The 15,414-nt window shown below is 34.5% G+C and overlaps 1 protein-coding gene across 7 annotated transcripts in view; it reads left to right on the top strand.

The window, feature by feature from the left end:
* LOC118191981 (organic cation transporter protein-like) overlaps positions 1-15,414 on the top strand; it is a 92,674-nt gene that overhangs the window by 59,690 nt on the left and 17,570 nt on the right. For all 7 annotated transcript variants that reach the window (XM_035362856.2, XM_035362858.2, XM_035362854.2 and 4 more), the window contains 3 exons: positions 866-948; positions 4,801-5,015; positions 14,042-14,223. In XM_035362856.2, the coding sequence (XP_035218747.2) occupies positions 866-948; positions 4,801-5,015; positions 14,042-14,223 (480 nt within the window). The remainder of the gene's footprint in view (positions 1-865; positions 949-4,800; positions 5,016-14,041; positions 14,224-15,414) is intronic.

The raw sequence follows: 15,414 nt of genomic DNA, 5'->3' as shown, positions 1-15,414 counted from the left end.
TACTTTGCGCGTTCTACTAAAATTTACATACTCTGGCATTGGCAATTCCAGGGGAAAGTAAAGGCTTGACAAGAAAGATAGCTTAAAATAAATGTTAGTTAAAATAAATATAAACCCTACAATCTTTATTTCTAAAGAGGGATATAATAATGTAATTTATAATTTATGTATTACAAAAATGCATATTTTATAATATGCTCGATAAAAATTGGAGTAGTTAAATCTCTAAATTAAAAAATTTGAATTTAAATTTTTTTTTAATTTCGAGATTTAAATTATTTAAATCTCAATTGGAGTAATGTTCTTAGTTAAAAAAATTGCGATACCATTACAAAGTAAATCGTGAAATTTCGCAGCCTATGATTTACAAAAAATTTCCTGAAAAGTTTGCAACCGGGAAATGTCACCAACGCCAAATAATGTTTTATATGAATTTTTTTTTCGAAAGCGCTAATACAGGAAGGAGGGTAAGTTAGGGTAAGTTATCTCAATGGCAATGCACATAAGAACTACAACTTAAGGGGAGAGATGCCTTGGTACAGGACTTTCTAAGGAAAACTAGCTCGTATTCATATTAAAGATGAGAAAACCATAAACCCATAATAGAAAAAAGGAATCATATAGAAAACGAAAGCTCTCGAAATTCTCTTCATGTTACTCACGTAGGCACATGCTTCTATTTTTGCCATTTTCACTTCCGCAGCTGAAGTAGGTTCTATATAACCTTCGGAGCTGTACTCTTTATAATGTACTCACATTACGCCTAATCACGTTGCTTATAGTTGCGTTAGCCTTTGACATGGTCTTTTATTTATTTTAATTATATCAAATTAGTATGTTTAAATTTTATTTTGTCTTTTTTCAGCCTGGACAAGATCGAAGCACTGTTTTCGATCTTTTCAGAAGTCCTAAAATGAGATGCAGAGTGCTCAATATGATTTACCTTTGGTAAGTATCTGCACTATGATAAAAACTTTAAAAACTCTTTACATATTGTAAAGACCTTAGTTTATTCTAACCAATTATTTTTAGTTCGACTTTCCTTTCCCTCCTGATTACAGTTTCTTGCCAAAATGTAAATTTTAATGACGTAGTATGGAAAATCTACGTGTGTTCAGAAGCAGTATTTAAGCTACGTTTTAAGAGCTCGTGAGGAGCAGTAGCGGAGTCAGTACTGAGTTTATACTGCACATTTGAAACAGCTCTCTAGTTGGTGTCCCTGAAGGACTATTGATTTCGTTTTGCGATTTTGCGTTGGTTCACTATAAATGTACGTTTCACTTTTCAAATTGTTGCCACCACATGTTAGAGTCTTGCATTATATTTGAAGAAATTAAATAATGAAAAATCTGCATAAATGTATGCCTATTTCTCGCATTGCGATAAAACAACGGTACCTAGAGCCATCGAATTTTGTATGACGTCATCCTCCTACGAATATGGGCATGTGGAAGACCCAATTTGAAATTTGGAATTTGTTTTATGATCGATTTCCTGTTTTGTAAAACTTTAACGAAATTTTTAGTATCAAAGTCAACGATTTGAAAGCGAGCCATGGCAACGTTGTACAGAAAAAACATTTTTATCTCCAGCGCGCGAGACGCTGTATCGGAAATTCTAAAGATATGCTGAATTTAAAACTATTTTGCTATATTACTGTTGAACTGAATTTTGTGGTTTAAGTGCGAAGAACGTGATATACAGTCAAAAGTCGTTAATCCGGACTCGTCGGGACTTCGGCGATTCCGGATTATCGATTTTTCCGGATTATAGATCATCAGTTTAAATCTCGTAAGATAGCATGCAGAAATTCTAAAATTAAAAATATGAAACCGTAATTTATGAAATAAAGAACAATTATGATCTAAAAGGTATCAAAATTTACAAAAAAAAAAAGCTTAATATTTATTTGTTTACTTTAATAAACATTTCTTTCAATGTAAGTTGCTTCATTTCATGTGATAATACTTTCTCTTTAATTTTATAAACAGACATAATTTTTTGTTCAGTTACAAAGTTCCGCTGTTCAAGTCCCGTTAATTGCTGTGCCGAGAATACCGACTAACTTGTCAATCGAAATTTTTTCGTTTTCACTAACCTCTCTGTCACATTCTTCATGTCTTTATCCATTTTTTGCAGCAATTCCACTTTTTGTTTGATGGACATCGAAACATACTTTCGTTTTGTACGATCCTTTGGGAGCTCCAGAATCGGAAATTCTATTTGACATAATCGAAAGTTCAAGTTTACTTTTATAGTATTGCTCTTACAGTCTGCAAAAAATAATAAGCCGGATCCAATTCGAAGATTAAAGAACAACGCAATCATCAACATTAACTGAAATAGATAATTAGATAATTTTAGCTTATACCGGCCGTTATACATAAAACGCGTACGCGAAAACGTATTCTGCACTTGCGCACATGCATATGCGCAGTCGTAAAAGGTCTTACGCGCACGCGTGAACGCCTATGCGCATGTGTGAACGCGGCGCATGCGCAGAAAGTTTTTAGCTTTGAGGTCCGGATTATAGATCATTCCGGATTATGGGTGTCCGAATTAACGACTTTTGACTGTATAATATATAAAGGTAACAGACAAAATGTTAAAAAAAGTCCCTTCAGACGTAATTTAAAATCTGAAACCTTTCAGATTTTTATTTTATTTTATTTTAGTTCAGCCATAATTGTGAGCACCGAGTGCGTGCATCCTGCTACGTTAGTTCAAATAAAAACGTTATTTAAACCTTCTTCTGTAGTATCTGTTCTTCAAAGATATAGCGAGAATTTGCTGCTTAGTCTTCTACGTAGGGTTTATTGTGAATGCTCCCAGAAAGAGAGACTCTACAGTACAACCTATTATCTTACAAAATCAGCAGAGACACTCAGCATAGTCTGTTACTTTAAAATAGGCATTTCAACGTCTTAGCAACTCTCCGCTCATTTACCTTCGTAACGTGTGCTGTCATTACCGTGCAGAAGGAATTAGGAGATTTCAGTTAATTAGAACATTCGACTTTTTTACCGCAGCAATCGTTGCCATGGTTATCAGACATGGTTTAGAGGAAGAAATGGCCTTGAAGTGCCTAGTGTATCTTTATTATAGGTTAAAAAAGATGGTAATGTTGTGGAAAGTTAATACAGAAGCACTGAAAAAGAAGTTCCATACTACTGTAATTAAAACGTATCGCTAATGGTTCAATAAAACACAAGATTTCAATTTATTGGTGAATATGAAAGTAGTAACTAAGGTGAGTAATATGAGTATATTTTCAGATCTAGAGATTCTAGGAAAAAAATCATACAAGCAATTACACGCGTCAGACGAGACATTTTTGCCAGAATGTGGATCGAAACTAAATATCGCTAATACGTGTAGAAAGTGAAATTTTCTAATTTTGATCACGATTTTTTTGAGCGAATGAATTAAACAAAAACACTTTCAACCCATCTCATATAATACATACTTCGCAGAAACTTTTCTTCAGGCGAACTTTGGCAACTCATTTTGTAGCCAAATTTAGTGACATTTTGGTCTGGCCCTGTATCACCGTAATAAGCATTGCAACTGAATAAACGTAATTGACCACTATGTTAGCTGTAACCGTGATTCCGCTCTCGTATTGCTTGACCGGTTGAAAATTATTTAAGGCCGAAGTCGTTTATTTATTATTGTTGCGAATTTTAATTCCGCGTGAACTGAGATAAATCCGAGTTAGCTTTCTCTTTAAATGCGCTTTGCATTGCGTTGTGTTTAACGTTCTTAGTATAGTACAACTCCAATTATCCGAACCACTTGGACCGGACCCTATTCGGATAATCAAAAATTCGGATAAATGGAATTTTCCGAAGAAAGGGTCTACGTACACTTTAATTAATTATTGTATGTATATGTTAAAAATAGGAGAAAAAAACTGTTTTTAAAGAAAGGATGTTTTAAATAATTAAAATGGAAAGGGAAGACTTTTACGTATATGTTATATAGCGTACTGTACAGTACTTACAAGGGCTGAAAGTCATTACTTTCTGAACATCTCGGTCAAAGCAAGCTGTTTGACTGTCTTCCTCCGTTTTCGAGTAGCCAAGTCGCGCATCCGCTCGATAATGCATGTGGTCACACTCGGGCTGACGCTTCATCCACTTCAACGCAGTTTCAAGGCTGGAAGACGCTTCACTAGCTGATGGTCCCGTTTGTGTTTTAACTTCACTATTAAGGTCATCTTCTTCTTCGACACTTTCTTCTCTCACACTTTCAATAAGTTCATCATCATTTAGGATTTGAAACCCGGGGTCTGAAAAATCACAAACCATTCATTCTACTGCATCCTAAGCACTAACTTTTGAACATCCAGGAATTTTCAAAAGAATGATTCTTAATTCCTCAGGTAACACATCATCTTCATTTTCTCCTGTCTCTTTCCTTTCCTTTTCTCTAGCTTCTTTTTTCCATTTTCTCATTTCTCTCTCTTCTTCAGATGATTCTGAAAAATATTGAAATTCTGAAAGGGATTCGGATAGTCGAAGTTCGGATAATTAAGGTAGTACTGCAGTTTGAAGTTCGGATAATTAAGGTTGTACTGCAGGTACTACTGATTATACTGTGTGATACTGTGAACACTTGTACGAATATTTCTGTGAAAAGTTCTGGTATTCCGAGTTCCGATATATTTCTTTTGATAAAAATAGATTTTTAATAATCTATTATCGGAATTCAATCTATTACGAACTTGTACGCAAGCAGCAATATACATTTAAGAATCATTGTATTTTTTTTTTTTTTTTTTTTTTTTTTTTTTTCCAGGATAGTAAATGCCTTTATGTACTATGGTTTATCTTACAACACTAATGACCTTGCTGGAAATCCGTATTTGAATTTCTTCCTTGCCGGAGCACTAGAGATTCCAGCATACGCGTCTGTGTTCTTTGGTATAAAGAAATGGGGCAGAAGACCAACGCTGACCTTTTTCATGCTGGTTGGAGGCTGTGCATGCGCAGCTATTATAGCCGTCCCAGAAAGTAAGATATAACTAATTAAGATAATAATTTTCGATGAAACATGTTCTGTTCCTTCTTTATACTCTCGAACAGCTTAAAATTATGTGGCATACAAGCCAAAAAATAACCTTGCAAATTGTTTTATGGTTTTAACATAAAGTACATGTGTAACATGCATTTTTTACTTCCTTGTATGAAGTAAAAAGGAGGTATTGTAATCACGAAAATTTTCAGGCATATTTCAAAGAAAATATCCATTTTGACAGCTATCGAATGCAATTTAAAGATATTTCTGCGTGACATCTGTACGTAAGGACAGAATAAAAGATTTCCCCCCCCCCAAAAAAAAAAATTATGAAACTGATTTAAAATGAATTCTGAAGAGAATTTTTCGTGGAGTCTGTACGTACGTACGTATGATTCTCGCATAACTCAAACACGAGTAGCCTCAGAACATTGAAAATTTGAATATAGGACTGCTATAACATGTAGATGTGCACCTCGTATTATGATTACAATCGGCCGCACCAAACGTATATAAATATATGTATACATATGTATATATATATATATATATCCTCTCTGTTAATCGGCTCAGTGATCTCAGTTTCTTTACTCTTATATGTTTGTAAGTTGTGCATAAGTTGTTTAAATGCAGCTAAGCCTAATTGAGTTTGCGATGGCAGACATGTTTGTTTACATTTTAAACTCGGCAATATAGGGAATTTGTTGCCAATCTGGAGAAACTAAGCTTCGCAACAACAAAGAAAATGCCTTCTTTTATTATTGCGAATTAAATTATACCTTATCCATTCTGGAAATTAATCGAGGAAATAAGTTTTAAGTTTTAATACAGATATTTTGAGTTTTTATGTATTTTTGCCTTGTCGCGAAGTGAGAACTGAATTAATTGAATGAAAAATACTGAATCGTCTGTTAAAAACATTTTTTTTTTTTTTGGTTCGTTTGTTTGTTTGTTTGTTTGTTTGCTTGTTTGCTTAATTTCTTTTATACATCGTTCTAGATTTATTATGGTATTTGAATAAAGCATGTGGCAACGATTAGCTAATTCTTCAAATGTATAAATTTATATGCATTCTGAGTTATAATATGATTGAAATATAACACTATTAAGTGAACCTAGCGCCTAGATATAGTGAATAACAAATATAGTGAATTTTAAAGAGTGCGTTTATTCTATTGAAGTTTATGCGCTATCGGCGAAGAAGATTTTATTCAATCCAATAGGTTTAAATAACATGCAAGAAAAAATGAGTATAATTTAATATTCCGTACAAGGAAGTCATGCAGTGTACGCATTAGATTTTTTTAGATTAGCTTTTTGCAAATGCTGTTTCCAGAAGTGTGGATTTCAGTAGGTTCAGATTTCGCAAATAAATTAAAATGCTTTGCATGTTAAAAACTAAAAGTATTTTTGATGCGTTTATGTTATTCCAAATTTTCTTACGTATTTACTTGATTTATTCATAATAATTTTTAAACTATTTTGCACTGTTATGCAGGTGCAGGTATAAGTAGTCGAGACACCAGAATATCACCATTGGTAGTACAAGATTAAATCTCTCCGCACTAACTGTGCAGTTCCGCGCCAATTTTGAGGAACACCCCGGAACAGTTCGAGGGTTTTTCACCCCTCAACACTAAACACTAATCTCTTAGAGGACTTCCGGCTTGCTGTGATTTTGAATGCTCCCTTGCCGCACAGATAAGCAACAAGAACTTTCTATTGCAGTTTTTCCTTATTTATTGTATATTCTACTTAATTTTAAAACTATGATCTTTAGAGTATTTGTATACATTTATTTCTTATGTTACATTATCAATTCTTAAATTCCTAGTGGATAGATATTGAAATTGTAGATATAAGTTGAGTAGAACCAGAAATATAGGTATATAACCTTCTATCGGGCTTTGACGACAATCTTTGCCCTCCCCCCCCCCGTTGGCAGAAATTGGCGAATTTTAATCAAATTGGCGATATTTCCAAAAAATAAGTTTCGAAGCGTCTCGCTTTAGCACAGGTTATGTTTAGCTGGAGTAATTGGTTGGCATCTGCTATACACTATTAGCAAAGTATCTTTAGATTGGCGACTAAAGACACTATCGAAAAGAAGCACAAGTTACAAATCTGAAAAATAAATTTCTTATTATTATTACCTGAGTCCTTTCGTCTCACAGAAACAAGAATCTGCATATAAAGCCTTAAAGATTGATTACTTTAAGAACTACCTCAATGAGCTAAATAAAAATTTCTACCGTAATGCTGAAACAAATCATGTTGCAAATTTTATTGAAATTTCAAACTATGAAGTTATTCCAGAAGAGTACTTTTCCAGAGACTCTGCAGCACATCTGTTCGGATTTAAAAGATTCGGAATCTGTGACATTTCTGATATAAATATATTTATATATATCCACTCTGTTACCCGGCTCAGTGATCTCAGTTTCTTTACTCTTATATGTTTGTAAATTGTACATTTTTTGCTTTAGAAATGATTGAATTATGTTGTTCTTATCTTCCGGTTAAGGTGTTTATGCCTTTAGTAAATCTCTATGCAATATTTTTAGAATTATCAACAATTTAAAAGTTGTTTAAGCGCAGCTAAGCCTAATGAATTTTGCGATGCCGGACATGTTTGTTTACATTTTAAACTTGGCAAAATAGCGGATTAGTTGCCAATCTAGAGAAACTAACAGGGTTGCCACTCAAACAGGAGAATGAAATTCCCTGACTTTCCAGGTTTTCCAGGTGTGTTTCGAGAAAATTCCAGTCTATCCGCATAATGTACTTTGGCTACGCTAAGAGGTAAATTAATTATGGTATTACTTGTATTGTGTAGCAAATTCACTTAATTATTCAATAAATCCCAGAAGACATTTATTCTTAATTATTCTTGGTATACTTTGTTTGATAATTTTGTTTACTTTTCCACTTAAGAAACTTAATAAAATTTAAGATATATAAATTGGATAACAAATGTATGTTTTAGTTAATTATTACTCATGATCATCACCAGTTCAACACGAGGCTAATCCGGCCCTTATAAATCACAACGCAATGCTAAATAGTTAGGTTAGATTTTAGGTAAATTTAATTTGTGTGAAGTATGTTCTTAAAAAGCACCTTAACACTTGAAAACACAAGTATAATTATAATAGTTGTTGTTTTCTCCATTGAAGATTGAGATTAGAATCTTCCCAATCTGGAATAAAATGAGGCTTTTTTTGCAGACATTCTGCAGCTAAACGAAAGAAAGAAATCTATTTTTATAAATTGAGGTATTTTATATTTATTTCGCAGCATACATAAGGAAAAAATATGTGCATTAAATTTCGTGATCGTATGTCAGCATACTGCTAGAATTAATTTCAAGATTATGCCAGAGAAAATTTCCTGAAATTTGGAAATATTATTTACTAATAATAAATAAATTTAGAGGGAAGAAGCATCATTAAATTATATGAATAACATAAAAATAACGATAATTACTTAAAAATTGAATTAGAATAATCAACGATATTTTAGCGAATATAGTTATATTACATGATTAGCCTAGATGACAGATTACTATTTTTTTATTTTACTGCAAAATGGCAAGGTATTTATTAAAAACAAAAAAAAAAAAAAAGTTTAAAAAGATTTTGCGGTAAAATTCTAGTATACGGTAAGGCTTTGGCACGATTTTGAAAATTGTCGCCAAGACCAAAATGACCCGTTTACTGCGCATCATCATGTCGCCAAATCCCATTGTACCATACATGGAGATTATTCTAACCAAAGAACGTCTATGCAAAGAATCTCTAATTCTTTGGTCTATGTAAAGAAGAAAAGTTCCATACAAGTAAAATGCTATTATGCCGCTAGAATGCGGAGGGAAAATATGCCAAGGGATTTGGCGACGGAACCTGGCGGCCAGAATTTCCCTCTCCGCGATGTGTACCGGAAATTGAGAAACGTTCTTTGACAAAAAGAAAGCTACGAAAATCCGTTTTTAAATTATTGCGAAAAATCCAAGAAGAAAGGTTTTATCAAAGGACGTTTCTTCTTAGATTTTTCGCAATAATTTTAAAAACGGATTTTCGTAGTTTTTCCCCCCCCCCTGAAAATTACTAACCCATGAATTAATTTACTTGCGCCAAAAAATATTTTCTTTTCCTTTAGAGTTTAACCACTTGCGCTAAGAACTTCACGGTTGCGGTGCCGTGCGCTACAATATAGCAAGCGGTAAAGTGTCTCATTTACGCCGCTCCGCATCTGCGAGTGCAATCCAGAGCTGTAACTCGAGAAATAAACAATCTCGTTGTTAGGCGACGTGTGCACCATGTTATTTTCATTTTTGCGATAAATGCTTACCGACGTGGTGTTCACGTCGCTCGCAGTTTGAGACAAAAACATCTCGACGTGCGTGGCACGTCTTTTTAGCGCAAGTGGTTAAAGAAATTTTAAAGGATATTCATTTAATGAACTCTTGATAACGTGACCTTCGAACTTCCACACCGGTTTCGAGCTTTGGCAGCAGATATATCACGCATGCACAGCTGTTTCCCTCTATGATGGAACGGAGCCACGTCTGTTGCAGAGAGGTTTTCCTTCTTTACAATACATATTCTTTGATTCTAACCTCCATGGTACCGTATACTAAGATTAAGCCCATTTTGTTTTATACGAGAACAGGTACTTTCTTTAGTTCATGCACTGCACATGCGATTCTCGAGAATACTGGAAACCAAAAGTTGCGGGAAACTTGCTTTGCCTTTCTAAAAGAGAATCAAATTGGAGCTGTGAAAATTGCTCTATGCCAGCTGCCCGAATGACACTCACGTGATACGCAATTCGCCAAAAAAGTTATCTCTTCCGACGTCGGCGCAAAAATCGCTTTTTTTGGCGGGATCATTGTATGAACTTCCCTGACTTTTCCAGATTTTGACAAAAATACTTAAATTCCCTGACTTTTCCCTGAATTTTTTGGTCAATTTTCGAATTCCCTGACTTTTCCCGGTTCTCCCGGTTTTCCAGGTAGCGTGGCAACCCTGAACTAAGCTTCGCAACAACATAGATAACGCCTTCTTTTATTATTGCGAATTAAATCATGTGTAATCCATTCTGGAGATGATATACTGGGTTGACAAGAAAGTAATTTCGGTTTGCGCAAATAGGTTGTTATTGTTATTACTGCTCACTTGTCTGACCTATAGTCAACCAAAGCCCACTAAATTCCTCGGCGTGTTATTTTATCTTAATTTAAGGTAGCGTTATGTTCGTTTTGTTACTCTTATATCAATTTGATATTTTTATTCTTTTTAGATTTGGCAGCTGACACTTTTAGATTACTACAAAAACAAATTTCGTGTATTTTTATTTAGTTTATTTACAGTTTTAACATGGAGTACAAAAATAAACATTTTCGAGATATTTCCCTTTTTTATGCTCATAAAGGTAAGAAAGCAGATGAGGCTCACAAAGAAATATGGGAAGTTAATGATGTTGACATCTTCTTACAGCGCATGCGTTGGAATTGCTTTAAAAAACTTCGTTCACGAGATTTTTCAATGACTAACGTTCTCACCGACCTTCTTAAGTTGATGATGACAGAATTCAAGCTATACATGAAACTAATCGTCATATAACTGTAAGAGATGCAAAAAGGTTAAATGTATCCCACACAGGAATTGAAAATTACATAAGATGTCTTGGATTCGTTAAGATGTTCGATATTTGAGTTCCACACGAATTGAAAGAAATTCACGTAACACAACGAATCAATGTTTGGGATGCGTATTTCAAACGCAATGTAGTAGACCCTTTCTTGAATTATCATTGGGGATGAAAAATGGATCGTCTACAATAACATTACCTCGAAAAGAACATGATCCAAACATGATGAATCAGACAAATCAAATAGAAAGCGAAACTGCAGAAGATCATCTGTCAATTTGGTGGGATTACAGACGCGTTTTATATTTTGAGCTGTTTTCAAGCAACCAAGCGATCAACTGAGATGCTTACTGTCAACAGCTTATGAGACTATAGGACGTAATCAAAGAGAAAAGGCCAAAATTGGCAAATCGCAAAGGAATCGCGTTCCACCACAACAATGCGAGGTCTCACACATCTTTAGCAACATGTGCGAAATTGTTGGAGATCGTTTGGGAAATAATTCCCATCTCTCGTATAGTCCGATCTTGCACCATCGGATCATCGTTTATTTCAAAGTTTATAAAACTTCTTAAATGGTAAAAATTTCAGTAATAACAATTATAAATCATCGGATCATCGTTTATTTCATAAACCTTAAAATCGTTTATTTCAAAGTTTATAAAATTTCTTTAATGGTAAAAATTTCAGCAATAATAATTATAAAGTATTTCTCCCGCCTTCTTAGCATGCCTTCGTAGTGCAGTGGTCAGCACGCTGGGATCGTATTCCAGAGGTCCGTGGTTCGATTCCCTGCGAAGGCGTTGCTCTTTCTGTTTCAGAAATAAGCTACTGACTCCACACAATAACCTCTAATTGTGCTTAGTTAAGTTTTTTGTTTATTAACACCAGAAATTCTATCAGCATGGAATCATGAAGTTACCAGAAAGAAGGGAAAAGGTCATCCAACAGAATGGAACGTATTTTGGCTGATTAAAGTTCAATTTTTGTATAGAAAAATTGAATTCAATTTCAAACTTAAAAGCTGAAATTACTTTCTCTCCAACCCCAACATCTCGAAACAAATTTTTCAAGTAAATCATCCTATGAATAAGGTTAAAGCAACCTTTTTGAATGTCTTAGTGGCTTAGAGCAATTTTAGAGCAAAATCGTCCTATGTAAACGAACTCTCTTGTCAGGTAACCAATTCGCAAAGAAAACTTATAGCATCGCCAAGCAACTATGTCACATCTTACAGAGAGGCCTTTTTAAGGAAATTGTCGTAGGTCTTTGGCTCCAGTTTAATAATGAATCAAATGAAATCATTCAACCCAAAAACGAGACAATCGAAACTTCTCTTGTGCAAAGTTAGATTGTTTGATTTGAACTCTAAAACTGTGGCTTGAACGTTTGGAAGTCTCGTTCAGTATTTTAGGTCCACCAGCGGCCGAGCGGTAAAGTCGCTAAACACTGGTAGTTCGGTCCGAGGTTCGAATCCCGCGAACGGGCTGGCTGCATGGGCGTTTTCGTGGTTTTCCCCATGTGTAACGTGTATACGAGCCAGTTTCCCTTGAAAAGTCCTCCACGAAGACATTCCTCCCCTTAGGCAGATAGCCCCCGAGGCTTTGCCATAATCACACACACACACGTTCAGTATTTTATTGTCTGTGGTAGTTGCTTACTTTCAGCTGTGATTTTGAGGGCGTTAAGTGTTAGTTAAGACTTGCGCTTTCAAAACCATCAGACTGGAACGGTCACGGCATCGCAGATTATAAGATAACTGCCATTTTATAATGTTCCTAAAATGAGAGAGTTAAGCTTTAAAAATGAGACGGCTAAAAACTATATTAAGAACTTATAAATGTGATTTGATTATTCTAACATAATTTTAATGTATGTATGTTTGATTTAATTTGATTCCAGTTTATGGGCGTAAGGTTTAAGCAAAGGCTTTTGGAGCCAAACATGAATGGCTTTGATTCGGTAAAACAAAAGTGTAGGAATTTTATAAAATTCAATTATTCAAAATAAAAGTGGTGATGTTTTATGAAGGAAAGAGTAAAATGGCATCAAGCAGGCTACGCTTGTGTCATGTGCGTATCTGGTATATTCTAGAAACTGTTTGTCATAGTTTGTATCGGTAATATAAAATTGGTCTTTTTCTTTTCATTTTCTTTTTTTTAAACCCAAAGGGGTGGTAGCTCAGAAGGGTTATTAGTTTCAAAACGGTATTTTGTGGCGTTTCACTATTAACGGCGAATCACTTTTTAAAATTTTGCCACCAGAAACATCGCCTTGTATTAATTATATTTAAAGAAACTAAATAATGAAGAATCTGCATGACTGCATGAATGTTTCTCGCACTTGAAAAAAAACGACGGTACTTAGAACCATCAGACTTCACATAATGTAATCTTCTACTCGAACGTGGCCCACCAGCGGCCGAGCGGTAAAATCGCTGAACACAGGTAGTTCGGTCCGAGGTTCGAATCCCGCGAACGGGCTGGCTGCATGGGCGTTTTAGTGGGTTTCCCCATGTGTAACGTGTATACGAGCCGGTTTCCCTTAGAAAGTCCTCCACGAAGGCATCCGTCCTCTTAGGCAGATAGCCCTCGAGGCTTTGCCATAATAATACACACACCACCCGAACATGGACACCTGCAAGTTCGAACTTTGAATTTCGAATTCGTTTTATTATTTATTTCATATTTTGGAAACCTTTAACGAATTTTTGATTAACAAGCTCAACGATTTCAAAGCGAGCAGTGGCAACTCTATACGGAATAAAATATTTTTAGCTTCAGCGCGCGAGACTGTTTATCGGAAAGAAATGCTGTTTCAAAATATTTTGTGAAATCACTGTTGAATAGAATTTTATGTGGTTTAATAAATAAAGATAACACATAAAACGTTAAAAAACACCCTTTTTGGCGTAATATAAAATATGAAAACTTTCGGATTTTTCTTTTTTAATTGCTTGAATAGCATAATGGTAACTACAGTATCAAGTAATACATCAACTGTGATTTAGCCAAATATCTAGAGAAATTTTAAAGCTCAACAACAAAAAAAGAGAGGGGAAGTAAGGAAAGGTGGAAATTCACACCAGACTTTGAAAAAAAAAATGCAAATACCTTTGCGCAAGTTAGCCACGCCGGTCAGACCATTCCCATTCGCCCTTGAACGTACTTTATTCTTGTTATCCTGCTAGTAGTTTAGTAACAGCTCCGCTCTTTCTGCTTTCAGTAGCGTTTCCACCAGTTTCTTTCACGTTAACAACCATTTTCTAAGGTTCTAGAATCTAAGAGAGGAGTACATCGAATTTCGATCCATTTAACATTTACATTAAGTATTCTTAAATTCATGACTTTAATATATTTAATTTTTTTAGGTATTTCATGGCTGTCAACGGCATTCGCCATGATTGGAAAATTTTGTATATCGGGTTCTTTTGGCATTCTTTACCTATACACGAGCGAACTCTTCCCGACAGTTGTCAGGAATGTTGCAATTGGTACATGTTCGATGTGGGCCCGTGTGGGTTCTATTTTGGCACCCTTTGTCAAGGAACTGGTAAGTTAGTATTTATAACTGACCTTTGATGTTAAAATATACGTCTTGTTTCTCCAGCCTAGGTTATTTTTAAGGGTAAAATTATAAATAACTGGCTAATTAACATAAAATTCTCTGCGTAGTTTTAGAAGTGTATTAAAAAATCTGCAATCTTCGTCATACCAATTTTGGTTTAATCCTAGTATCCGGTGCACACGGGATTTGACTAATTTTGGCGACTTTATGATGAGCAGTAAAAACGGGCCATATACGATGAGTAGTTCATTCAAAGAAAATATGTAGTTAAACATATTATATACTATGTATATAATATATGTACTATGTGTGTATATACATATACTATGTGTGTATAATATATATATAGACGTTCTTTTGATCATTTTTGGTTTTGGCGATAATTTTCAAAGTCGCGCCAAGGCTGCACCGGATACTAGGATTTTACCCCAATTTTTGAGATTGGGATCAAATTTATTTTGCAGAACATCAAAACAAGCAATTCATTTTTCTTCTATCGGATGTTGTGCTTAAAACTGTGCTTTGTTGTGACAATGTGTCAAGCATGAATTTCAATCTATCATTCGCGACGGATAAATTAGCGCTTTCGGGACAAGGTGTAAATTTTACAGGCATTCAGAAGAATTTACAGAAGTTTGATTGGATTAATTTTTATGGCTTCGATCGCAAAAAAAGAAGTTCGTTTGGATGCAGATATTTGCTTGCTAGCATCTCATTTCGCCGAACAGGTTTAAGGGGGGGAGTTTCAATGATGGGGGAATTAAACGTAGATATCTAACAAGAAGTAAGCTGACACAAATTTTATGTTTTGTGTTCTATCTAATATTTACTTATTTAATTTTTTATGTATCTTAAGTGACGTAATCATTAAGTGGCGCGTATTTGAAAAACTCATCCCATTAAAATTATTAGTAGTATACTTCATTTAAGAGAGATCTAATGATTGTATTGTGATATAATAATAGGGTACTTTTCCGTTTCGCCGGCGCAAATTTCACCAAGCAGACTTTATTGGTGACAACATACGGTATACACATAAAAAAATATTTTAAAAATGTTAGTTCTAAGAATTCTTTTTTTGAAGGCATAAACATTTTAATATCGCTTAAAATTTTATAAAAAGCCAATAAATAAAGACAATAAATTTGTAAAAAGGCATTAATTTAAGAATTTACT

This window comes from Stegodyphus dumicola, chromosome 9 (genome assembly GCF_044657685.1).
Source record: "Stegodyphus dumicola isolate Sdum_Otavi_A_Nest chromosome 9, ASM4465768v1".
NCBI classification, from domain to species: Eukaryota; Metazoa; Arthropoda; class Arachnida; order Araneae; family Eresidae; genus Stegodyphus; species Stegodyphus dumicola.
The sequence above is the reverse complement of the archived record's forward strand: the minus strand, read 5'-3'. Positions and strand labels throughout refer to the sequence as shown.